This window comes from Podarcis tiliguerta (assembly GCF_965153285.1).
Source record: "Podarcis tiliguerta genome assembly, chromosome: 16".
In the NCBI taxonomy this organism is placed as follows: Eukaryota; Metazoa; Chordata; class Lepidosauria; order Squamata; family Lacertidae; genus Podarcis; species Podarcis tiliguerta.
This window is the reverse complement of record NC_139549.1, coordinates 965,559-991,145: the sequence shown is the minus strand read 5'-3', so window position 1 is coordinate 991,145 and position 25,587 is coordinate 965,559. Positions and strand designations below refer to the sequence as shown.

The window sequence follows — 25,587 nt, the reverse complement described above, 5'->3', positions numbered from 1 at the left end:
AGGGAGAAAGCTACTGCTGTTCTCCATTCTGGGATAGGGTGGCACTGTGGTGTAAACTACTGGGCCTCTTGGGCTTGCCTATCAGAAGGTTGGTGGTTCCCGTTGCTCTGTCCCAGCTCCTGCCAACCTAGAAGTTCGAAAGCACGCCAGTTAAAGTAGATAAAGAGGTACCGCTCTGGCGGGAAAGTAAACGGTGTTTCCATGTGCTCTGGTTTCCGTCACAGTGTTCCCTTGCGCCAGAAGCGGTTTACTCCTGCTGGCCACGTGACCCGGAAAGCTGTCTGTGGACAAACGCTGGCTCCCTTGGCCTGAAAGCAAGATGAGTGCCACAACCCCATAGTCACCTTTGACCGGATTCAACCATCCAGGGGTCCTTTACCTTTTACCGTCTCCATTCTGATCCACCTGCAAGGACAGAGAGAAACAGAACAAGCTGTGCCACTCCAGTATGCAGAACCAGCTATGAATGAACTGAGCAGCTGAAGAACGAAGGACCAGCTATGCAGGACCTGACCGGATCCAGATGCAGGCCCAGGCAGCAGCTTAGAAAAGATCCAAGTGACCCAAGTCCACCTGAACAAGCCAAGCATTAATCGAACCCTGGACAGTGTGCTCTGCTCCTGGATCAATGAACATCTTCCTTCCACTTTATCTGTTCTACATTTCTTTTTAAAACGTTTCTGGAAACCATGTCCCACTTATCCAAAAATAGTAAAGTCTGGCCTGTAGGGAAAAAATCCAAAGGGCAATAACTTTATTAGGTAAAGGTAAAGGGACCCCTGACCCTTAGGTCCAGTCGTGACTGACTCTGGGGTTGCGGCGCTCATCTCGCTTTATTGGCTGAGGGAGCCCGCATACAGCTTCCGGGTCATGTGGCCAGCATGACGAAGCCGCTTCTGGCGAACCAGAGCAGCGCACGGAAACGCTGTTTACCTTCCTGCCGGAGAGGTACCTATTTATCTACTTGCACTTTGAGGTGCTTTCAAACTGCTAGGTTGGTAGGAGCAGGGACCGAGCAACGGGAGCTCATCCCGTCGCGGGGATTCGAACCGCCGACCTTCTGATCAGCAAGCCCTAGGCTCTGTGGTTTAACCCACAGCGCCACCCGCGTCCCATAATAACTTTATTAGGCCAACCAAATAAACCACCTCTCTGTGTGTGTCTCTTTCCTGACCTCTGAAGCAGGTGGTGCATATTTATACACACAGATTTGTGATGAGAAGTTTGTTTCGTGTTTCTTTTTGGGGGCTCAGTCCATGTGACTAGTTAAGGCTGAGACAGTTCTGGGCAGCGTTGGCAAGAGTTACAGGAATTTGTGGGAAGTGGCAGTTGCGGGGGGCAATTTGGCCTGAAATGACCATCATGGTTGCTGGACTCCCCACTCCCTCTCAGCCCCAGCAGGACCATTGGTCGGGGAGCAGGATGGGACCTGGGGTCCATCTGGAGGGCCCCAGCCTGCTTCCCCCTTCCCCTGCTAGGAAGCCTAATTCTGGGCTTCATTTGCCCCCTTCACTTTTAATGTCTTCTTCAGCAAACTTTGAGGTTCTCCCAAACATTTGGAGACCTCCTTCTGGTTTGGGCTCTGTTCCTATCAGTGCATGCACCCCCTGATGGAGGGAGTGAATGAAAAGCACCCCAGTGTTCCGCCTGAAATAAATAAGTTAAGGTCTTATGTATATGTCAGGGGTTCAGGAGCAGAGGCACAAGAAAGGGAGGAAATAGAGAGCGAGGGGGAGGAGTCCGAAGGAAATGTTAGCGATGACAGCGGTCCGAGGTCTCTGAGTCTTTCCAGCGAATCGGAAGATTCACAGAAAGGGGCTCCCATGGTCAGAGCAAGGGGGGTGCCTAGGGGGGCACCCCAGGAAGAAGGGGCCAGAGGGGACTCAGAGAGCAGCAGTCGGAAATCAGGACCAGCGTCCACACCAGAGTGCAGTAGGGGGGAGGAGTCCCAGGCATCGGGATCAGGCGGCGCACTGCCAGCGGGAGGACATGAGTCAGGGTTGGCCACGCCTCCATCGGGGAGCGAGGAAACGGTCGAGAGGAAGGTTGAAGGCTGGGCGGAAGGTTGAAGTTCAAATGTACAGGAGGGCGGCGCAGTTGGCAGCCCGGATAGGGAGCCAGGTCCCAAAGCCCGCCGAAAAGAGCGGGAGGAGTCAGGGGGGTCAACGTCAGCGTCAGAAGAATCCAGGAAGGAAGGGACCCCGGGGGGTAGCAGAACCCAGAGGAGAAAGGAGAGACGGAAGAGGTGGAGTAAGGCTAGAATCTTAAACTGGTGTACAGGGGGCGGAGATTCAGATGGAGCTTCGCCGATCTAAACCCTAGACGTAGAGCTGGGGCGCTGCGGCTTGAAAATGGAAACTGTACTTCAATAAAGACTTTTGTACATTACTACCGGCTAGCGTTGGTCCTCTGTGAGCTGGGACCTGGAGCCAGCTCTGACAGTAAGCTCCATCTCTAAAGTTTTGCACCAAAAACCTCGTAACGTGAGTGGACGCAGCAAGGGAAGAGGATTGGTGCTTCGCGAGCTCACAAAAGTCAGGCAAGATGACTACAGAACAGCAACTAGCAGCCCTGCAAAATGCAGTGACACAACTCAACGCGGAGGTACTTGCATCCAGGAAAAGGGAAGAGGAAGCGGCTGCCGCCTGCAGGGATCTCCAAGCCAGGTTGGAAGTGCTTGCTAAGCAGGGGCAACCGGGACCCAAATCAGAGGGGATTGGGCTGGGGAAAAGAGGAGGCAGCCTTGTATCTCATTTCGATGGGAATTTACAGCAGTACCCTAACTTCCGAGCAGACCTGCTGTTTGCGCTGGAACTGCTGGATAAAGACTTTAGAGATGAGCAAGAGAAGGTGGGGTTTATCTTGTCCCATTTGCATGGGGAAGCTAAAGCGTGGCTGCGCAATCTGTGGAGAGATAAGGATCCGGCGCTCCAAAATGCGGATGCTTTCATTAAAGCGATGGATTCGTGTTTTTTATCAAATATAGACATTGATATCGCCAGAAAAGACATACATGGGCTCAAACAAGGTAGAGCCAGTGTAAGGCAGTACCATTCTCGCTTTTTTGGATTAGTCCATGCGCTGGGATGGGAGAAGGATTCTGCTCCAGTCAGAGACCTTTTTTGGGAAGGCTTGAATGCAAATGTGAAAGATGAGATTGCAAGGGGGGAGAGACCAAAGAGCACTCAGCAGGTGGTCCAGCGGGCGCTGGAAATTGGGGTGCGTCTGGAAGAACGTCCATGGAACAGAGAAGAAGGACGTTGGGGACGTACGCCAGCGAGAGCACCTCCCCTCTTTCCCAAGGATGCAGCGCGTGCGCAATCCACACCTCCGCAGGGAGGGGGAGAGGAACCGATGGAGATTGGAGGCGCCAGGGCTCAGTCAGCTACCAGAGCCCTAACACCGGGAGCAGTCAAAGCGAAGCCTCCTAGAGGGAACAGGAAGTGCTACATCTGCGACAGTGCTCAGCACATGGCGAAAGAGTGTCCCCAGAGGCTCCACTAGCACACTGCAGCCTCAGCAAGAGTAACAGAGGCAACTCAGCAGAGAGAACCACAGCAGGGAAACGACAGAGTCTGGCTGGAGGAAGAGGCACTGGGGTCCAGCCAGACAAGTCAGTGAAGCAATCCCCAGCAATTTTGCAGCCCACAGACCCCCTTCCACCCAAACCAGTGGTGCAGCTCACAGCATCGCTCCAACTACCCAATGGACTCACTATGGAAGTGCCGATTACCATTGACTCTGGTAGTAACGCAGACTTCATAGGACTGGATTTCATTCAACAGCACAACATAGCACTACTGCCAGCCACGCTGCCTCTGAAGGTTGTCACGGTGGATGGCAGGGAATTGCTGGGGGGGCAGGTGGTGCAGCAAACGCCTCCGATGGTGATGCAAATTGGGAATCACCGAGAAGTCATCAGCTTCAATGTCACCCAACTGTCGGACACGCCTGTAGTATTGGGCATGAGTTGGCTGCACAGGCACAGCCCAGCATTGGCGTGGTACCAGCGCCAACTGACCTTCGGCTCCTCCTACTGTGCGGAACATTGCATTCTGCCCAGCCCGGAAGGGGAAGAGGATGACCCGCAGCTACAATTAGGCACGCTGCAAGCAGTGCCACTCAAGTACGCAGCGTTTTTGGAGGTTTTCTGCGAGAAGGAAGCGGACAAGCTGCCTCCCCACAGGTCCTATGACTGCAAGATTGACCTCCTGCCAGGGGCGACGCTGCCAACCGGGAAACTGTATTCCATGTCTGAAGACGAGCTGCAGGAACTCTGGGAGTTCATAGACCTCAACTTGAAGCGCGGTTTCATCCAGGAGTCGAAGGCAGTGGGGGGCAGTCCTGTATTCTTTGTGAAGAAGAAGGACACGCCCCAAAAAAGGCTTGTGGTGGACTATAGAATTTTGAACTCGAAAACCAAGCCCACAGCCTTTCCCATGCCCAAGATAGATGACCTGCTCGCAACGGTGAGGAAAGGACGCGTTTTCACAAAGTTGGATCTGCGAGGGGCGTACAACCTGATTCGCATACGGGAGGGCGACGAGTGGAAGACTGCCATGTTCACGCCCCTGGGCACCTATGAATACAGAGTTATGCCCTTTGGATTACAAAATGGCTCCCACTGTTTTCAAGCCTTCATGCATCACGTATTGGCGGGTCTCCTCTACAAGAAATGCGTCTGCTTCCTGGACGACATCCTGATATTTTCAGAATCAGAGGAGACCCACGAGGGAGACGTCAAGGAAGTTCTGCAGAGACTGCAGGAGCATAGGCTGTACGCCAAGCTGGAGAAGTGCCAGTTCGACATGAAGGAGGTAGATTTCCTGGGCTACAAGTTGTCGGACACGGGGCTCGCCATGGACAGCGCCAAGGTTCGCTCAGTGTTGGACTGGAAGAGCCCGCGCAATCGGAAGGAGGTCCAGCGGTTTGTCGGTTTCGCCAACTTTTACCGCAAGTTCATCAAGGGGTTCGCGATGCAGACGGCGGCCATTACCAACACGCTCAGCTCCAAGAAGAAGAAGTTAATCTGGACGGAGCAAGCGGAGCAGTCCTTTCAGAAACTCAAGCGTCTCTTCTCGTCCGAAGAGCAGCTACTGCATGTGAATCCCAGCAGACCGATGAGGGTTGAAACGGACGCCTCAGACAGAGCCGTGGGAGCAGTACTGTTGCAGCAAGACCCGCATGGGGACTGGAGACCGTGTGCCTTCTACTCCAGGAAGCTCAGCAAGTCAGAGCAGAACTACACCATCTGGGACAGGGAGTTGCTGGCCATTCATGCAGCATTCAAGGCGTGGCAGCACTTCCTCATCGGAGCCAAACACACAGTGCAGGTCCGCACGGACCATAAGAACCTGGAGTACTGGCGCACGGCAAGGTTCCTGAACCAGAGGCACATACAATGGGCAAAGTTCTTTGCGGATTTCGACTTCAGGATAGAGTACATCCCAGGCGACAACAACATCATGGCGGATGCACTGTCCAGAAAGCCGCAATACCTCGAAGAGGCGGCACCAGCAGCGGCCAAGCACGTTTTCGCACCGAAAGCGTGGGCGTGCGCTTCAGCAACCGTGGACCTGGATGCTGTACGTCGAGCGCTGCAGGAGGACCCCTTCGCACAAGCCAAGATGGAGGAGGTGCACAGGGGCACGGCGAAGAACGACGAGTTCCAGATACGCGACGGATTGCTCATCCGCAGAGGGGCCCTCTACGTACCGGAAGACGACCTCCGCGCGAAAGTACTGCAGCAGTTGCACGACGCACCCACCGCCGGGCACTTTGGCAAAGAGAAGACGGTAGAATTAGTAGCCAGAGATTTTTGGTGGCCCAAGATGCGGGGGGAAGTCGCGGATTACGTCTCGAGGTGCGACACCTGCCAAAGGGCCAAGTCAGTGCACAAACCGCCGGCGGGACTGCTCGAACCGCTGCAGACACCGCTCGAACCGTGGGAGAGGGTGGCCCTGGACTTTGTCATGGATTTACCCAGCTCGAGGGGCAAGACGGCAGTGCTAGTGGTGGTGGACATGTTCACCAAAATGGCCCACTTCATTCCGTGCGCGAAGGTGGCCACGGCGGAACAGACCGCCAAACTGTTCATAGACCACGTGTTCAGGGTTCACGGTCTGCCACGGTCTATCCTGTCCGACCGGGGGCGACAGTTCATCTCGAACTTCTGGCAGAAGCTGATGGGTTTCCTGAACGTCAAGATCAACCTAGCGTCGGCAAGACACCCGCAGACCAACGGACAAGCGGAGCGAGTCAACGCCATCATGCAGCAGTACCTGAGATGCTACGCAAATCAGCAGCCGGCAACATGGGTGGACTACCTGCCGCTCGCTGAGTTCGCCTACAACAACACGAAGCACGTGTCCACGGGGGTGACACCATTCCTCGCCAACAACGGGAGGCATCCCAGAACCTTCCCGGGATTAGAGAGACTGGGGGAGGGGGAGCCACAGGCAGCGGAAGCCTTAGCGTCAGAGTTGCAGGAGGTTCACGAACAGCTTCGGAGGCAGTTAGAACTAGCAAAGCACGCATACAAACTGCAGGCTGACAAGCACAGAAGGGTTGGGGAAGACATACAGGTGGGAGACTGGGTTTGGTTAGCAGCCCAGGCAGTGCCGACCAGATCGTTAGCGAAGAAGAAGCTCGGACATAAGCAGCTAGGACCTTACCAAGTCGAGGCACAGGTCAATCCAGTGGCCTTCCGGTTGACACTTCCGGAGGGATCCAGAATGCACCCAGTGTTCCATAGATCAGTGCTCACGCCCTACAAAGCACCTCACAGATTTCAGGAGCCGGGCACGGCACCAGACCCGCTCAGGGAGAAGCCCACAAGGAGGGGGTCGCCAAGAGGGGAACCCATCAACGAGGTCACAGAGATTTTAGACTCGAGATGGGGGGAAGAGGGAGTAGAATATTTTCTCGCCAGAGAAGGTAACCCGGCCAGCGCCAACCGTCGGGTGCCGGACTATGCCTTGGACGAGCCTCTTCTCAAGGAAGAGTTTCATGCCATTTTCCCACACAGGCCCATGCCAGCCACGTATTTCGACGACTGGCTTTTCACACCCACATTTTCAGCCAGCACGTTCCAGGGGTTCACCTCGGACGAAGAACCGGCACTAGAAACACGTTCCCCGGAGGGATCACCCTCGGGGTCTGCCTCAGACCGTTCTTATTGGTGGGACGATCGACCAGAGGAGCAGTGGCGCAGGAAGTGGCTGGGGGGTCCTTGGCAGGCAACGTCCCCAGAGGAGACCGGGGGAGAGACGGACATGGACGTGTTGGGGGAGGACCTTGGGTTCGAGCACGGCGGCAAAGAGATGGAAGCAGAGGAAATCGAGGTCGGCGAGAGCACGGAGGACGAGCCGGACTTATCCGGCTGGATGCACGCCACGGGGGACGAACTGTATCCGGCATTCACCCCCACAACGACGGAGCACCCAGCACCCACACCTGAAGGAGGGGAGGGGGGAAGGGGGGGCTTCGAGGGGGGGATGGATGTCAGGGGTTCAGGAGCAGAGGCACAAGAAAGGGAGGAAATAGAGAGCGAGGGGGAGGAGTCCGAAGGAAATGTTAGCGATGACAGCGGTCCGAGGTCTCTGAGTCTTTCCAGCGAATCGGAAGATTCACAGAAAGGGGCTCCCATGGTCAGAGCAAGGGGGGTGCCTAGGGGGGCACCCCAGGAAGAAGGGGCCAGAGGGGACTCAGAGAGCAGCAGTCGGAAATCAGGACCAGCGTCCACACCAGAGTGCAGTAGGGGGGAGGAGTCCCAGGCATCGGGATCAGGCGGCGCACTGCCAGCGGGAGGACATGAGTCAGGGTTGGCCACGCCTCCATCGGGGAGCGAGGAAATGGTCGAGAGGAAGGTTGAAGGCTGGGCGCGCGCGCCAAGTTCAAATGTACAGGAGGGCGGAGCAGTTGGCAGCCCGGATAGGGAGCCAGGTCCCAAAGCCCGCCGAAAAGAGCGGGAGGAGTCAGGGGGGTCAACGTCAGCGTCAGAAGAATCCAGGAAGGAAGGGACCCCGGGGGGTAGCAGAACCCAGAGGAGAAAGGAGAGACGGAAGAGGTGGAGTAAGGCTAGAATCTTAAACTGGTGTACAGGGGGCGGAGATTCAGATGGAGTTTCGCCGATCTAAACCCTAGACGTAGAGCTGGGGCGCTGCGGCTTGAAAATGGAAACTGTACTTCAATAAAGACTTTTGTACATTACTACCGGCTAGCGTTGGTCCTCTGTGAGCTGGGACCTGGAGCCAGCTCTGACAGTATATAATAAAGGTTCATAAATGTACCAAGCAAACGCGTACATAGATATATAGGCCACATGTTGAAGCTGCACAGGAGAGCAGCTATGGAGCCATTTTGACTCCCAGACTCCCAGGTGTTTTCTCTGCAAAGTCAAACGGAGGAGCCTCCCCATTGTCTTTTCATTCACTAATCCTGTCTTAAGGGTATGTCAGTGTATGAATAGGGTAAGCCTGTGACCTGGCTCAGGAACTAAGTATTTATCATTACAAAAGACTGGCCAGGCTGTCCAGGGTATCCAATCAAGTGAGCATTAACAGGTCACCTGCCAGACAGGAGAAAAACAACGCACTCAGATTTCTGCTGTAGACCACCTTTTCTGTGATGTAGGTATGATGTTTCTGGGGGTGGTCTTTGACTCCAGGGCGGGCAATTTCAAATGTCTATATAAGGGCGGACACACCTTGATTCTGGGTCCTCCTTTCCTGTGTGTGAGGGGAGCACCCTGTTGCAACAGAGCAATAAAGATCAGGCTCACCAGCCGCTTTGCTTCTCAGTATTCTCTGCTTGGCCTCTGTTTTTTCCTCCGACTGATGGAGAACCTACGTAAGGACTCTATAAGGGCTCTTGTGTCCCCCATAAGGGAATAAGGGCAGATTTCCGTTTATTACACGCCGCTCTGCAAGATCACCTCACCTGGTCACAATTCTTGTCTGTGGAGGATCTTCTCTTCCTCCTCCTCTTCTTCCCCATAATGAAGCTCAGGGGAGTTCTATTCTTCGGCACTGTGGGGTGTAATGAAATACATACAGGTCATGTCACTGCATTGATCAGTCGGTCTCCCTATATCCTCAAGAGAGCAGAGGGGGTGGCCCCCAAATTGCGGAACTCCCCCGCCCCCAGAGGTGTACCAAATGCCTTCATGGTAGGACAGAGGAAGTTGCCTTGTCCTTCCTCAGGCCCTGATCCAACCAGGAAGAGCTCTTGAGGGTTTCCGGCAGGGAGTCATAAGTACATAAGAATACAAGAAGAGCTTGCTGGATCAGGCCAGCGGCCCATCTAGCCCAGCATCCTCTTCTCACAGTGGCTGAAACCCACAGTCAGGATCTGACCTCTCCTGTGGCCTTCAGCAACTGGTCGTCAGAAGCATTGTTGCCTCCAACTAGCCGTTGTGGCTAGTAGCCATCAATAGCCCTCTCCATCTCCTCTTAAAGGAATCCATGCTGGCGGGTGCTGTGCCATAGTTTGTGTGAAGGAGGGCTGCCTTCCGTCTGTCCAGAATCTTGCGATGTTCAGCTTTGTCGGAGGCCAAAAAATTCCAGTGTGATGAGAGAGGGAGAAAACCCTTTCTCTAACCACTTTTTCCATGCCATGTACATTTTTAACGAACTTCTATTGTGTTGCCTCTGTCAGTTTGCATTTGGTGTGGTGTTCTGCTTATAGTATGCTTAGCGTTAAGATTTTAGTCTTACTATAAGTTATTGAAAGAAGAAGAAGAAGAGTTTGGATGTGATATCCCACTTTATCACTACCCTAAGGAGTCTCAAAGCGGCTAACAATCTCCTTTCCCTTCCTCCCCCACAACAAGCACTCTGTGAGGTGAGTGGGGCTGGGAGACTTCAGAGAAGTGTGACTGGCCCAAGGTCACCCAGCAGCTGCAGGTGGAGGAGCGGAGACGCGAACCCGGTTCACCAGCTCTTAACCACTACGCCACACTGGCTCTCTCTAAGTTTTAAGTTAAGTCTGCTGCAAGTGGGTTTCTTATGGACAATCCTGAATGTATATGGATTTGTGACCATTATGCTCTTTTGCCTTCAGTAGCTTTGCTGAATGAAATATGAATTGCCTCTGGTCTATTTTGGGGAGAATCCTGCAACGTGTTTTAAGTTTTTACTCTGCTAACTATACATTGGAATCTGCTCTGGGTCCATATGAGCAGAATTCTTGACAGCCTCTTCCTCGCCTCTTCTCCAAACTAAAAAGTCCCAAATGTTCAGAATTACACTGGCTGCCACTCAGAGTTGGAAGGCAGGTCTGGTCCAACCCCTGAAAAGCAGGAATACGCAACTGGCCTGTATAGAGATCAAACCCACGACCTTGGCATTATCAACAACACCCTCTAACCAACTGAGCTAATGCTTCAACCGTTCTTCATCAGGGAGTTGTTCCATCCCCATCACCATAATTTTGGTTGGGTCCTTTCTAATCTGTCCTTACAATGGCCTAGGCCTGGCTGTAACCCACCCTGGGACCTTATGGCGAAGGGCAGGTGAGAAGTCTTACGAATAAACAAACACACGCATCTTCCCTACCTCTTTCACGCCTTCTGACAACCATTTGCACGAAGCGAAAACCTGCAACCATCATGGCCACAATGAAGCACACCAGGGTCTTCCTCCATTCCCCTGCAATGAACAAACGTTATTCCTTAGGGGCTTCTGCAATCGAAATGCCAGTTTGCGCATCCCAAGGTAAAATGAGGGTATTAAATGATGAAAATAAGCAAATGGGTTCAATGGGCAATCCAAAACTATTAAGTTCTCCATAGCTTTAAACTGAAGGATTTTGTTCTGTTAAAATGTTTATAGATTGCTGGACAGGACAAAGCCATCGAAGTGATAAAAACTCAGGCATTTGGTGCACCTTAATGGTGTGAATTAATAACTGTCCCTGCATGGTATGTACGCATTTGGAAATAGCTTTAACTCAGTAGTTCCCAGAGTGGCTGGCAGCACCCCTGGCAGGCTGTGGAATAAGAGGCAAGGGGGGACAAGGGGGGGCACTGAGGCAGAGCTGCTCTGTGTGCTCCAAAGCTAAGCATGTAGGAACACTGAAAACACAAGGGGCTTCAGTTTCGAGAGAACAGGGTGCAAATTCTGTTACACACAACAGAATTTCCAGCAAAACACAACTTAAGGTAAAGATAAAGGGACCCCTGACCATTAGGTCCAGTCGTGACCGACTCTGGGCTTGCGGCGCTCATCTTGCTTTACTGGCCAAGGGATCCGGTGTACAGCTTCTGGGTCATGTGGCCAGCAGGACTAAGCCGCTTCTGGCGAACCAGAGCAGCGCACGGAAACGCCATTTACCTTCCCGCCGGAGCAGTACCTATTTATCTACTTGCACTTGACGTGCTTTCGAACTGCTAGGTTGGCAGGAGCAGGGACCGAGCAACGGGAGCTCACCCCGTCTCAGGGATTCGAACCGTCAGCAAGTCCTAGTCTCTGTGGTTTAACCCACAGCGCCCCCCGCGTCCCTATGAATTATATATGAATGCTTAAATTTCCCAGGCAGAAAATGTGGAGAATGGGGTAGGGGAGCAATGAATTGCTTACCTTCGCTTTGGGAAACGCTGGGCACATCAGGTGGGTCACTCTCTGGCGCAGGAACTGTCAAGGGAAAAGTTGCAGCCATCTTATTAATTGCTCAGAAGGATGGACAAAAATGGACGGATTCGTCGTGACTTACCAGAGACAGTGAGATTGAATGCGAATATTTCCATCTTGGAGGTGGTGTATGTCACTCGACAGTTCAAAACCCCAGTCTCGTTTTCCTGCAAGGCCTTGATCCGCAGAATGGTCTCATTAAGCACCTCTAGTCTGTCCATGTCTTTCAGGTTAGAAGTCCTCAGTTGTCCGTTCCTGAGCACAGCAAGCTCAAAGGGGGTGCCATTTTGGGGGTATAAGTCCCATTTGATCATCAGCACAGTTTTCCCAGCGGTTATATTTAAAGGGAAAAGGACTGGTTTTCCAGGCATCCCAGTAACCTGATAAAGAGGAGCTTTTTTCGGGTTAGCAACAGCACCTAATGAAGAAGAGGAAGAAGAAAAAGTTGAGGAGAAGAAGAAGATCCAGAGAATGAGAACAAGAAAATGAAGGAGGAAAAGGAGGAGGAGGAGGAAAAAATCAAGAAGGTCAAGAAAAAAGAGGAAAATCAAGGAGGAGAAGGAGAAAATCAAGGAGAAGAAGAAGAGGAAGAGGAAGAGGAAGAGGAAGAGGAAGAGGAAGAGGAAGAAGAAGAAGAAGAAGAAGAAGAAGAAGAAGAAGAAACAATTGTTCTTCCGAGACATGATGTAAAGCTTGGAGAGGGTTGTATTTGGGGCTATTGCTTTGGGCAATATGCTGATCCATAAGAACATGAGAAGAGCGTAATGGATGAGGCCAATGGGGCCCATCTAGTCCAGCATCCTGGTAGCCAACCAGGTACCCCAAAGGGAAGCCCACAAGCAAGACCTGAGCACAACCGCTATTCTCCCCTTCTGGGGCTTCAGCAACTGGTCTTCAGAAGCATTGCTGAGTCCAACAGTGGGAGGGAAACATATCTATTGAGGCTGACAACCATCTCCTCCTTCCATCTCTTCCTCTTTGAAAGCTGTGCAAGTTGGTGGCTGCATCTTGGATCATAGGAACATAGGAACATAGCTGTCAACTTACAGATTTGAAAATAAGGGACCAGCAGCCTCGAAAATAAGGGATCAGCAGCCAAAATAAGGGATTTTAGTCAACCAGCAGCCAAACGAAGCCTCAAGCGGTGGTTCCCACAGCGCAGCAACCCGGCAAAGGGGATGCAGCAAGGAAAGCCAGCATCCCCTCTCCGCTGGGAAGCGTTGAGCAAAAGCAAGTCCCCAGGCAACGTGGCCGATTTGATCGGCACAAGGCATGCAAGCTCCACCCCCCAGTCGTTCTCAGACTCCTTATTGGGTGAGCAACGCAGCCAAGCAACACAGTTGGAGCCTCCCTCCTCCCTGGCTGGCAGAAGGGAGGGAGAGGAGCTGCTTCCTTTGGAACCCAGGAAATGTAAGGGACATCATCAATAAGGGACAGCAGCAGGACATGGCGCTGGGATAAGGGACTTTCCCGCCAAATAAGGGACAGTTGACAGCTATACATAGGAACATAGGAAGCTGCCTTATACAGTCAGACCATCATACTCAGCAGGGTCTGCACAGACTGGCATTGTTAACATATTAAAATGATAACAGGATTAGGATAAATTCAGCAGTATGAAGTATATGCAGAATGCTTATTTTAAAGCTGTTTTGTTACCACATTTTTGTATTGCATTAGATTGTTATAAGGTGTACATTCTTTGTTTCTTCAGCTTGTAAACCACCTTGAGTATTGTAAGATAGAAAGACGGGATACAAATTAAAAGCGAAGATGATGATGATACTGAAATAAAACTAGGAAAGAGAGAATGCAGAAAAATCAAAATATGCAGTGGCAAATGTTTAATAAAACGAACCGGGGGAGACGGGGGAGACGGGGGAGACGGGGGCGAGGGAAGTCAATGATAAATGTATGGTTTGTATTTTCTTAAATATTATTGTGTAAATATAAAAATGATTTTTTTAAAAAAAACGAAGAATAACTCCCACCCAGTCAAAGCTCTGTCTGGCCCATCACTTTGCTTTCCACTTCGGACAACCAGGTGTCTCTGGAAACCAAACAGCGGGGAGTAAAAGCATAAGGTCTTCCTTGCTCTCTTCTGCCTCTCTCTGCCTCTCCCCCCCCCCCCCCCCGGCAGTGAATGATATTCCAAGGTAGAGCGCCTCTGAACATGAAGGATCTATTCAGCCACCGCAACCTAATAGCTCCTGAGGCTTTTGAAGAGAGGGCCCCTGGCACACAGAGTCTAACAGCGGCTGTTTTTAGGGAGGATTTTGACCGGAGAAATGGCATATGACAGAGTTACCCTGTTATGTACTGAGTTGAATAGGATCCACAATGCAGTAGTCTGATTGGTCCTAGAACTATAAGATTCAGAATGCAGCAGTCTGATTGGTCCTAGAACAATAGGACCCAGAATGCAGCAGTCTGATTGGTCCACAGGAGCCACCCAATCCAGCTCCAGGTGGAAGTGAATCCGCAACCTGATTGGCCTACAGCTTAATCCCAGAATTAGCCAATCACGTGGGGCCCATTGTGTAAATAATGTATATAAAGCAGACATTCTGGGGGAACTTCCATTCCTCCTCACTGCTATGAGCTGAATAAAGAGCATGAAATCCACTCTCGACTCCGAGTATATTTCATAAACATATTCCCAATCTGTTTAAGCAGCCCCGTGTGATTGCTCATACATTTTAAAGAAAACCTATCCAGGGAAACCTCTGAGGTGAACCTCTGGTAACTCACCAAAGAACAAGCCGATGAGGACCCCCAAGAGGGTGAGGGAGCCTTCGCTTGAACCTCCCACAGTCATCTTGGCCTGCGGTGGACAGATAGATGCATCAACAACTTTATTGCGGAAGCAATTTGAAGCGGTGGTTCAAGAAGCAAGACTTCCGCTTTCCTTCTCCTGCAAAGGCACAAACGGTGGCATGTGGTGCAAGTCCAGGAGAGCCACTGAGGAGTGGAGGGGGTGAGATTTCCTTCTTCACCCTCATGTCAGGCTCCATCCCTCCAAACACACTTCCTGTCCCCTTATCACCACTATACAGTACATCCTGCATTAGGGATGCGGGTGGCGCTGCGGGTTAAACCACAGAGGCTAGGACTTGCCAATCAGAAGGTCAGCGGTTCGAATCCCTGCGACGGGGTGAGCTCCCGTTGCTCTGTCCCTGCTCCTGCCAACCTAGCCGTTCCAAAGCACGTCAAAGTGCAAGTAGATAAATAGGTACTGCTCCGGCGGGAAGGTAAATGGCGTTTCCGTGCGCTGCTCTGGTTCGCCAGAAGCATCTTAGTCCTGCTGGCCACATGACCCGGAAGCTGTACGCCGTCTCCCTCGGCCAATAAAGTGAGATGAGCGCCGCAATCCCAGAGTCAGTCACGAATCATAGCATCATAGAGTTGGAAGAGACCACAAGGGCCATCGAGTCCAACCCCCTGCCAAGCAGGAAACACCATCAGAGCACTCCTGACATATGGTTGTCAAGCCTCTGCTTAAAGACCTCCAAAGAAGGAGACTCCACCACACTCCTTGGCAGCAAATTCCACTGTCAAACAGCTCTTACTGTCAGGAAGTTCTTCCTAATGTTTAGGTGGAATCTTCTTTCTTGTAGTTTAGATCCATTGCTCCGTGTCCGCTTTTCTGGAGCAGCAGAAAACAACCTTTCTCCCTCCTGAATGGATCACATTTGAAAACTGAGGTTCTGCTGTAAATGCTGGAACTTGCCGTGAAGTGGTTAGAGTAAGTTGACTTGGGGCAGCCCTGAACAGATGCTGGTTTGACTACAGTTGGGTACTCCCCTGGTAGAGGTGCTCTCAAGTATGGCAAGCTGTCTCCCTCACTACTTTGGGAGTTGCTCCTGGTTCCGGTGCAGGCCAGTTAAATGTGCCCTGACTCCCTTCTGCTCTAGGGCAGCTTGGAAGAGAGCCCTTTGGCAATAATAATAATAATAATAATAATAATAATAATAATAATAATAATTTATTTATACCCCACCCATCTGGCTGAGTTTCCCCAGCCACTCTGGGCGGCTTCCAATCAAATGTTAAAAACAGTACAGCGTTACATATTAAAAACTTCTCTGAAGTTTTCCCTGAAAAGCTCATGCATGCAACGGGAGAGGCTTAAAGCTGGCTGTTGCTACATGGGAGTTGGGTTGAAGAAAAGGAAATAAGAATTAGCTCCACTCCACTGGAGAGACCTGTCAGGAGTAAGCCTGGACCAATGGTACCAAATAGTATGGGAAACAGCCCTACTAGAAAAATTAACCCATAAGCTGAAACTGACACAGGGACAAATAGAAGAAGACGCCTTCACCCCGGTATGGCTCCCCTTTATCACATACACAGCCCAACAAGACAACAACAAGAACCCACCAACGGCATACAAATCAATATGGCTAACCTGATCCAAAACACCCACCCACCCCACTCCCACATGAAAACAAAGACCACCACAGCCAACCCCAAATGAATAACCACACCCTAGGCCAACCCCAACCTCTCTCACCACCAAAGGAACACAAGTGAACAGCACAAGCAACGCTGACACCAAACCCTACATATAGTAAGTAAAATAGAAACATCGCCACCCGACCCCACCCCCATCTCCCCCTCACCTCTTTCCCCCGTTTCTTCCTAATGTCTCAACAAATGAAACCGATTTGTTAAAATGTTACATGGAAAAAATACGAGAGACATTACGCATACTTCTGTAAATCAAGAAAATCGTTAATAAAAATACATTAAAAAGAAAGAAAGAAAAAAGAATTGGCTCCGCTCCAAAGCTTGACCAAGCACGGCTGGGAGCCAGATGGAGTCATAGGTCTAAAAGAAGTGTAGACTCGCATGCGCTGGCCAGCTTCTGTTCTGACTTGAAATGTTCATTTGGGGCTTCTCAGAAGTACATAAAGGCAAGAAGAGGGCGAGGGGAGTGCTGGCCTGCAATGGTGCCCACCTGAGAGGTGCTAGAAATGTGCTGTGGTGCCCTCCGGCTGGGAAGAAAGACTGGGTAGGTCACTAATGCAGGCGAATAAGGTAAAGGTAAAGGGACCCCTGACCATTAGGTCCAGAGCTGGGCATGTTTAGCCTGGAGAAGAGGAGGTTAAGGGGTGATATGATAGCCATGTTCAAATATATAAAAGGATGTCACATAGAGGAGGGAGAAAGGTTGTTTTCTGCTGCTCCAGAGAAGCGGACACGGAGCAATGGATCCAAACTACAAGAAAGTAGTTTCAACTCTATGATTCTATGATTTTATTCTAGAGGATGGGAATTTCAAAAGTCTTTATAAGCCCTTGCACAGCATTTTTGTGGGTCCTCCTCTTTTCTTGCATGTAAGGGGAGCACCCTGTTGCAACAGATCAATAAAGATCAAGCTTACTAGCTGCTTTGCTTCTCAATATTCTCTGGTTGGCCTCTGTTATTCCCTCCTACCAATAGGGAACCTATGTAAGGACTCTATGTAAGGAGGCTCTGCTCAACGCTCCCTTTAAAGAGCCACGTGAAATATGGGGGACAACTAACAGTGCTCTTCCAGAATATCTCCGTTATTGGGATATTTGACATAAATAAATCACTGAGCAATCAGAAGCAAACCGGACCTGCACATAGCCATTTTATCACTTTACATATTATTTGGTTTTATAATTGATTCCGGGGCTCACCTCTCATGAAACTATAGCTCAAATTATTCCCTGATAATGTGTATGGATCATATTCTGCCAAGGCTCATATGTTATGGGAAATGAATTCCACATTTACAGAGAGTTTCTCCATCCCTCTATGCAGGGATGCAGTTTTACTGGAACGTTACAAGATGTCCCTGAAAACTCTGGGTCTAAATCTCAAGGACTAGCCTGCGAGTCACAAAAGAAAATGTGCCTCAGGAACCCAAGCCAGTTGGGTCTCAATTCAATGGTTTAAAAAGCTCAAGCGGTTATCAAAACAAGCAGCTGTCCAAAGGCTTTTTGGCTTTTTACAGCCAATACTTTTCACAAGGGCAGGGAAAGCAAGTGAAGGGAGGACTTTGCAACTACATGAAATACTCCCACTTCAGATTATTTTTCTGGGAGATGAAAGCTCTCACTAGGAAAATACAGGGCATATCTTGGATAGCTACCAGACACAAGTCACTTAGCAGAAATTCTGCATTGTGCCTGTCTTTAAACTTGGCAGCAACGATGTGGCTATGACAGAACAATGCAATTTGCACTGTTTATTATGTTCTGTTACCACTTAACAGAATATCAAATATCGTATGAAAGGTGCCTACAGTTTTATAAGGGCCAAATCCCAAGAATATTTTGCTTCACTGTGCTGTCTCGCATAAATATGTCTGAATGTAAAAATTAAAAAATTGAAGTGCAGACGACTGGAGCCAACGCAGCTGCCAGATTAACAGTTAAAAATAAAATTAAAAAGTCACTGCAAGCCTTCTCAGAATATGAACCACTAAGTTAAACAGAGCTTACTCCCAAGTAAGTGGTTATAGGATTTCAGCCTAAAGCAATGTGATGTGTGGAGCTGCAGTATTCTAAGATAAGGCTCTTTTTATTCTTATGAAGCTGTGATATTCTGAAATACAGTGGTACCCCGCAAGACGGCTGGCCCCCAAGAGCTTGACCTCCTGGGAGCTTCATGATGGCCAAGTGGGGGGGGGTTGAACCCAGGCATTCTATTTGGGGGGGGATGAATTTGCGAAGTTATGTGTGTCCTAGGGGCTGGCTCTGCCCACCAACCTCCAGTGTGGTGTAGTGGTTAAGAGCGGTAGTCACGTAATCTGGGTAACCGGGTTCGCGTCTCCGCTCCTCCACATGCAGCTGCTGGGTGACCTTGGGCCAGTCACAGTCTCTCAGCCCCACTCACCTCACAGAGTGTTTGTTGTGGGGGAGGAAGGGAAAGGAGAATGTTAGCCGCTTTGAGACTCCTTAAAGGGAGTGAAAGGCGGGATATCAAATCCAAACTCTTCTTCTTCTTCTTCTCCAGCCATCCCACCACATTAGCCTCCTTTCCCACTTCATGCAACTACAGTGGTACCTCGGGTTAAGAACTTCATTCATTCTGGAGGTCCGTTCTTAACCTGAAACTGTTCTTAACCTGAAGCACCACTTTAGCTAATGGGGCCTCCAGCTGCTGCCACACCGCCAGAGCACAATTTCTGTTCTCATCCTGAAGCAAAGTTCTTAACCCAAGGTACCATTTCTGGGTTAGCGGAGTCTGTAACCTGAAGCGTCTGTAACCTGAAGCATCTGCTGAACCTCATCTGCCGGCAGGGAGTTCCAGAGTAGGGCCTGCCACCCCCAAGGCCCTGGGCCAAGCAAAACCCTGCCTGAGGAACCCCAAGAGGTGTCCCGTCAGATGATCTCAGTGGACAAGATGGAGCACAAGGGATCAGCCCAGCTGCTCTGGGTTCAGTGATCAAGGTGCACAAAGCTCAGCTATCCTTCTTCCCCAGGCCCAGAACAGAACTTACCCTTCCCAAGGACCTGGAGAGACCAGCAGCAAGGACCGCTTGCTTGAGACAAGTGTGGTTATCTGTGCGTCTTGATCTGGATAACATCACCACTTCCTGTTTTCTTTTCTTTTCTTTTTTCTCTGCAAAGGTTATTTTGCAATGCTTCTTGATTCAGGGAACTGTGCCGTGAGCCAGACGAAACTGTGTGTGTGTGTGTGTGTGTGTGTGTGTGTGTGTTTGGCATTGTAACCGAGAAATTGTGTCACGAGCCTTGCCTCTGCACACCGCAAGGCAAAGACGGAGAGCCTCTGCTGTACATTGCCAAATGCAGCAATTTGCTGATAAATGTCTCCACTACAGGCTCAGTGGGAAAACTTTAGACATTCATAAGAAATCACCTGTTGTATCTTCTCAGTTCCAATGGCATTTAGGACCCAGGGAAGTGGGTGAGAGCCCACCATAATCACTGAAGTCATAACTAGTGATATCCTGCTCCAAGAGTGTCAGACAGATAACCATCTCAATCACAATGCCCACCTGCCCCATAATGGGATGGTAAAGGTAAAGGGTCCAGTCATGACCAATTCTGGGGTTGCAGCGCTCGTCTCGCTTTATTGGCCGAGGGAGCCAGCGTTTGTCCGCAGACAGTTTTCCCGGGTCATGTGGCCAGCATGACTGAGCCACTTCTGGCGAACCAGAGCAGTGCACAGAAACGCCGTTTACCTTCCCGCCAGAGTGGTACCTATTGACCTACTTGCACTTTGAGGTGCTTTCGAACTGCTAGGTTGGCAGGAGCAGGGACCGAGCAACGGGAGCTCACCCTGTCGTGGGGATTCGAACTGCCAGCCATCTGATCAGGAAGCCCTAGGCTCTGTGGTTTAACCCACAGCGCCACCCGCGTCCCATAGTGGGATAAAGCCTAGACAAAACAAAGGGGTGTATTTGACTTCACTCAGGGACCAGGGAAGGGTGGTGGGAATGGGTGAACCCTCCCCACCCTCTCACTATATATAAGGGTCTGGTGACTTCTGTTTCAGTGTATCTGTACATGCACACGAAAGCTCATACCAAGAACAAACTTAGTTGGTCTCCAAGGTGCTACTAAGGGACGCATGGCCGACTCTGGGGAGGTCCCTTTAAGGTGCTACTGGAAGGAATGTTTTTTATTTTGTTTTGTCTGGTGTGTTGTGCAACATGCTGACCTCTGGGCGTTCCCGGACTCCGAACGGCCACCGTCCCCAGCATGGCACACGGTCAGGGACGGTGGCTGGTGTGGAGAGTCCTGCAACACCCCCAAGCTCAATAGGGTGATGGAGAGGACTTGGGGGCCACAAACGCCCTGTTCTCTGGCCCCGATCTGCAAACTAAGGCCACTAACTAGGCACCGTTCTCTGTAGCCAAAGGCAGGGATGGCCCCGGGTGGCACAGGCAGGCAAGCTGAGTCTTAGGGGACTGTCTGTGGCCGAACCTCATTCCAAGACGCTCCAGCCTCCAAACCTTTGGGGAATATGCCCTCCTTCCGATGTCGCTGGACTCCTGCTTCCAGCTGCGAACATGGCAAATGTATTGAGAGTATTGAAGCAAATGGAGGGTTGTTGTTTTTTTTAATCTCTGCTAACTTTTGTGTGGAAATAAAACTCTTCAATCCCAAATATGGTTTTCAAAGCTTTACTTAAAAGGACTTGAGTTTCAAACATTACAAAACCAACAAAATGAACCAAATATACATGGTGTCAGCTACATAAATTTGTTCATACATTGCTGGTTGTAGTGTAAGGCACAGCTGGTAATTCTACCTCACTTTTTGCCCTTTATTTTAATTTAATTTCTACATATATACAAATACATTTAAATGAATGATGAAATCAAAAACACAAAAATATACATGGGGAAAAGCTTACAAAACTGCAAGGTAGAAAAAGGAATTAGAAAGAACAAAGATACACCAACAAGAGAGAGAGAAAAGGGAAATAAAACGTAAACGTATCTCCTTTTTTACAGCTTGCTTCAAGCTGGTTGGCTCCAGGGAGCTAACACTAAGACAAAGAGATGAGGTGTATATGTGCATTCTTCGTCTCTTAAGTCTCTAAAAGATAGTTCATTGGCGTATTTTATTGCTATTGGCATCCTCAGTTGGCATCCTTCTGTCTCGAGAGACCATGGCGTGCCCCTTGAGGAGTGAAGTCAAACCGCTGCATTGGTAGCACCAGAGCTGTCTCCCTGGGGCAGAAGCCTGGACAATGCTATTAGCAGCTTTTTGCCGAACAAAATACTGGTAACAGGCATTATTTCACAGTTCTTAAGTGGAAAATGTACAGTGGGTTCACAAAGGACAACATTCAGTCGATACAACATTAGAGGAAGTAGTCAATCAATATCACAGAGGCAAAGTAGCCTTTCAACTTCCCTCTACAGCATGTGTGGAAACCGCCTTCTCGACTGCTGGACCTGCTCTTGGTCTGGCCCGCTCAGTGCGCCAGAGCTTGGCTTTGCATGTAGGGCAAGCCCTAAATCACAGAGGGTTTAGCAAGCCAGTTGAAACCGTGTGCAAACACTTTCAAACTCTATCCAGGAGCTCAAGACCAAGCCCTTGGGGTTAACTCACCCCCTACCTTTGCAATGAAAACACACTAAACCTTACCAAATCCAATGATCACAGCCCTTTTTCACAGTAACCTGAATACAATTACAATTTTTCACCAGTTTATGTAACATTAAACAATTCCATCCCCGTAAGAATGGTCAGAAGTGCTGGTAGGATCAACCAACGTTTTGCAGCTGCAAAGGTGTTCCAGAAAAGGTTGTCCTGGTTTTTAAGGCTAAATTGTTTTTCTAGGCTACTGGAAGCATAGTAGAGGTAAGCAAGGAGTTATTCACTTCCAAAGGTATAATCTAAAAAGTAATACAAAGTGCATGGAAGCAAGTTCCTTTCAGTTACTGAAATGTTTTAAGACTTCTTCATATCCATTTTAACCTCTCAGGGTAGATTACAAGATCCAGAGGGATCCAGAGGGCTCAATTACCCATATACCTATTTTTTTAATGGGCGTTTCCTTGGAGATGCCACATTTGTTGTATACAGTACAGTGGTACCTTGGTTTACAAACTTAATCCGTTTCGGAAGTCCATTCTTAAACCAAAGCATTCTTAAACCAAGGCGTGCTTTCCCATAGCAACGGGGGACTCAATTTACACTCAACAGGAAGCGGAACATGTTCTGCTTCCAAGGCAAAGTTCACAAACCAAAACACCTTCCGGGTTTGGAGCGTTCTTAATGCAAGCCGTTCATAAACTAAGCTGTTCTTAAACCAAGGTACCACTGTATAGCCATTCTGATTAATTTTACAGCAAGAAACCTGTTCTAAATGCCCCCAAAATTTTCAGTGGTGGTACTAGTATTCCTGGCTCTTCCAATATTAGATCTACATCACCTGCATAGAGGCTAATTTGTAATTGATTTGGAGCAGATTTTAAAGCAGTGCAAATTATTATTTTTCCCCAGAAGAGAAATTTAAAAACAATTCAAAGCTGTGCAGCCCATAAACAGGAATAGAAGACATTGAAAACTACACACTATTTGAACTTCAAAGCTTTTTCTTTAAAAGGCCTGCCATAAATTTCTCCTAGTTTAAATCCAAAGATCTCACTAAAATTGCTGGACGGGCAGGCACTTCAAATCCGGAGTAAGACCACCAAGATACAAAAATAGAGCTCAGTATAAAATGTGCAAATACTATAATATAATGCTATAATAAATAATGCTACATGAGTCAACTTCATATATTACTTCAATAAATAAAGCATATTTTTCCAGCTAGAACTTGCCTGAACTCAGTTCTGACACCTCTCAGGTGGGTGCCATTGCCATTCTAAGAGAACGAGAGAGGTGTTCCGGCACCTTTTCCTAGAAACACACCACTGCCTATCATGATTATAAAGGTTGAGTTTTCCTTAAATTCATTAGGCTTACTGTATAATGCACACATTGCATCATAAGTGTCACTCTTCCAACATAACTATCAAAACTATATCCTACCCTACCCACTGGATGGCCGAAGAACGGACGCTTTTGAATTCTGGTGCTGGAGGAGACTCTTGAGAGTCCCATGGACTGCAAGAAGATCCAACCTCTCCATTCTGAAGGAAACCAGCCCTGAGTTCTCACTGGAAGGACAGATCCTGAAGCTGAGGCTCCAATACTTTGGCCACCTCATGAGAAGAAAAGACCCTGGAAAAGGCCCTGATGCTGGGAAAGATGGAGGGCACAAGGAGAAGGGGACGACAGAGGACGAGATGGTGGGACAGTGTTCTTGAAGCGACCAGCATGAGTTTGGCCAAACTGCGGGAGGCAGTGGAAGACAGGAGGGCCTGGCGTGCTCTGGTCCAGGGGGTCACGAAGAGGCGGACACCACTAAACGACTAAACAACAACAACACCCACTGAAAGTCCTACAGGAAGCCCAAGAATGCTATAGTGATAAAAGTGCTATAGTTAAAAATAGAAGCACATTCAAATGTCAGAGAAGAAAATGGCATTTGATTGCAGCTTATTGCACATGACACCAGGCAGGCGGTCCATTGCGTCCCACAGTGTACTCTGCATGACAGCTGCTGAAATGCTTCTAGGAGAACCGCAAGCAGATCAGGAAGCCTTCCATATGACTGGATGGTCCCCCAACCCATGACCAGTGCTTGGACCTAGTCTAGGGGTTCCCAAGCAAATCAACGTGAAAATGTGATGAACCAAATGTGAGTTTATAAAAAGGAGAAATGAAGCAATACCAAGAATGAACTGATACGATTTGCACAGTCCCAATTAATAGAACCTCCAAGAAGAGTATTTTGGAATCTTTTGAGCAGACAGGAGCCTTGTGGGTTGTCTGTGAATTTGTGCTTGAAGGCAGGAGATGGCACCGTCCATCCCATTAAATATTCACATAAAATTTTTTAAAAAATTTAAAATTTTACTGTTCCATTTATTCCTTGTATTGCATTGTACTGCACTGCAATTTAAATTATATCCAGTGCAGATTGTAATACAACAAAGTGCAATATAAGAAATAAGGGAAGTAATAAAAATTGACTTAAAAACAGCCCTTGGCACGGTACTTTGCAAAAATCAGGAAGAGGTCTGCCAAGACCCATCAGGAGTTTTCAAGTGGTCTGTGGGGTGGAGTCACTGGTTTCGTCTGGCTCCAAAGGTGAACATTTTGAATAGCCATTTTGAGAGACACTTGGCGAAGTTACTTCCTGCAATTCAGTTGCGTTGGATGTGGAATTCTTGCAGCAGAAAACCTGCAGGCAAAGGAAGAAACAGGGCTGCTGATTAAGTTGATGGTGAGGATCCTTAGGTGAGACTTAAGAGGATCTAGTTTGCTGGGCCTGGAACCAGCTCCTAAAACAGAATTGAGCCCACCTAAACCCAGGCACAACTGGCGTCTTGGGCATCGTGCTACAAAGGAGCTCTATCAACCAGACAGGAGGAATCTCAGCACACAATACAACACACACACACACACACAGTGGGTGGCAGGTGGGGCAGCACTTTTCCTCCCCCCACTGGTAGAGGGACACGCCTTGCTCCTCTGCTGGAAATCCTTAAGCCTCAGACTTCCTGAAAATAACCCAGGAATATTCACTAATGGGTTTAAATGTGGAAACCTCGAAACTTGTGGGTTGTTTATCAGCCAAAAGCCTCCCATTTTGGCAGGCAGAACAAAGAACACTCCTCCTTCACACACACCCTTCTTTTTAAAAGCAGTTTTGTAAAGAGGATTCAGATCTTTGTGGAGTTCCAAGCTTATTCGGGAATACTTGAGAGAAAGCACTAGAGGAGCGTTAATATCGGGTGGCACCCAACTGTGCCTTTGGCCTTGCGGATGTAAAAACTGTGGCACGTAAAATGAAACACATCATTTGGAGGAACTGGCCAGATTCTGCCCAGGATAAACAAAGAGGAAGGGAAAACAGTTAAGTGGCAACCCAAACTCAGATGAGAGGGGCAGGAGAATAACACACACACATTCCTACCTTTTGCAATCTGGATGGCAATGCTTTCAGCTTCCAACAGATGAGTCCAACAACGAGAGCAACAACGAGAGCAACCACGATCCCAAAAATACTCCAAAGAATACTCCAAGAATTAATCCAAGAATTATTCAGATTTGCACCTGCAATAATAAGCAAAAATTATCCCTTGAGGGCGACAGCAACAACCACGGAGGGCATCAGGAAAGATTGTGAACTGATTTCAGCTTTTCTCCATGCAGAATGAGAGTTGGGCTGTGACAAAACCTTAATTTGCTTCTCTAGCTGAGCAAATGCAGTATATACCACACAGCTGCCTGGACTGCCAAACACTCCCTCCCAATTTTGCAGTTTTGGAATACTGGAAGCCAAAGTCCAGTTTTCAGGGAACCAACTTAACAGCTCATTACTCAAACTGAATACAGTCATACCTCGGGTTAAATGTGCTTCAGGTTGAGCGCTTTCGGGTTGC

General features: G+C 49.2%; 2 protein-coding genes across 3 annotated transcripts in view; both read right to left on the bottom strand.

The window, feature by feature from the left end:
- Window positions 1–25,587, bottom strand: part of LOC310666072 (uncharacterized protein) — a 1,539,811-nt gene that overhangs the window by 1,018,293 nt on the left and 495,931 nt on the right. The gene's annotated exons all lie outside the window — the stretch shown is intronic.
- The window catches only part of LOC310666139 (uncharacterized protein), a 29,348-nt gene continuing 3,864 nt past the window's right edge, over window positions 104–25,587 (bottom strand). Inside the window, exons 2-6 of the mRNA XM_083416776.1 lie at window positions 11,713–12,048; window positions 11,580–11,633; window positions 10,557–10,649; window positions 8,941–9,029; window positions 104–405 (exon numbers count right to left, since the gene is read on the bottom strand). Coding sequence (XP_083272902.1) covers window positions 376–405; window positions 8,941–9,029; window positions 10,557–10,649; window positions 11,580–11,633; window positions 11,713–12,048 — 602 coding nt within the window. The 3' untranslated portion in view covers window positions 104–375. The remainder of the gene's footprint in view (window positions 406–8,940; window positions 9,030–10,556; window positions 10,650–11,579; window positions 11,634–11,712; window positions 12,049–25,587) is intronic.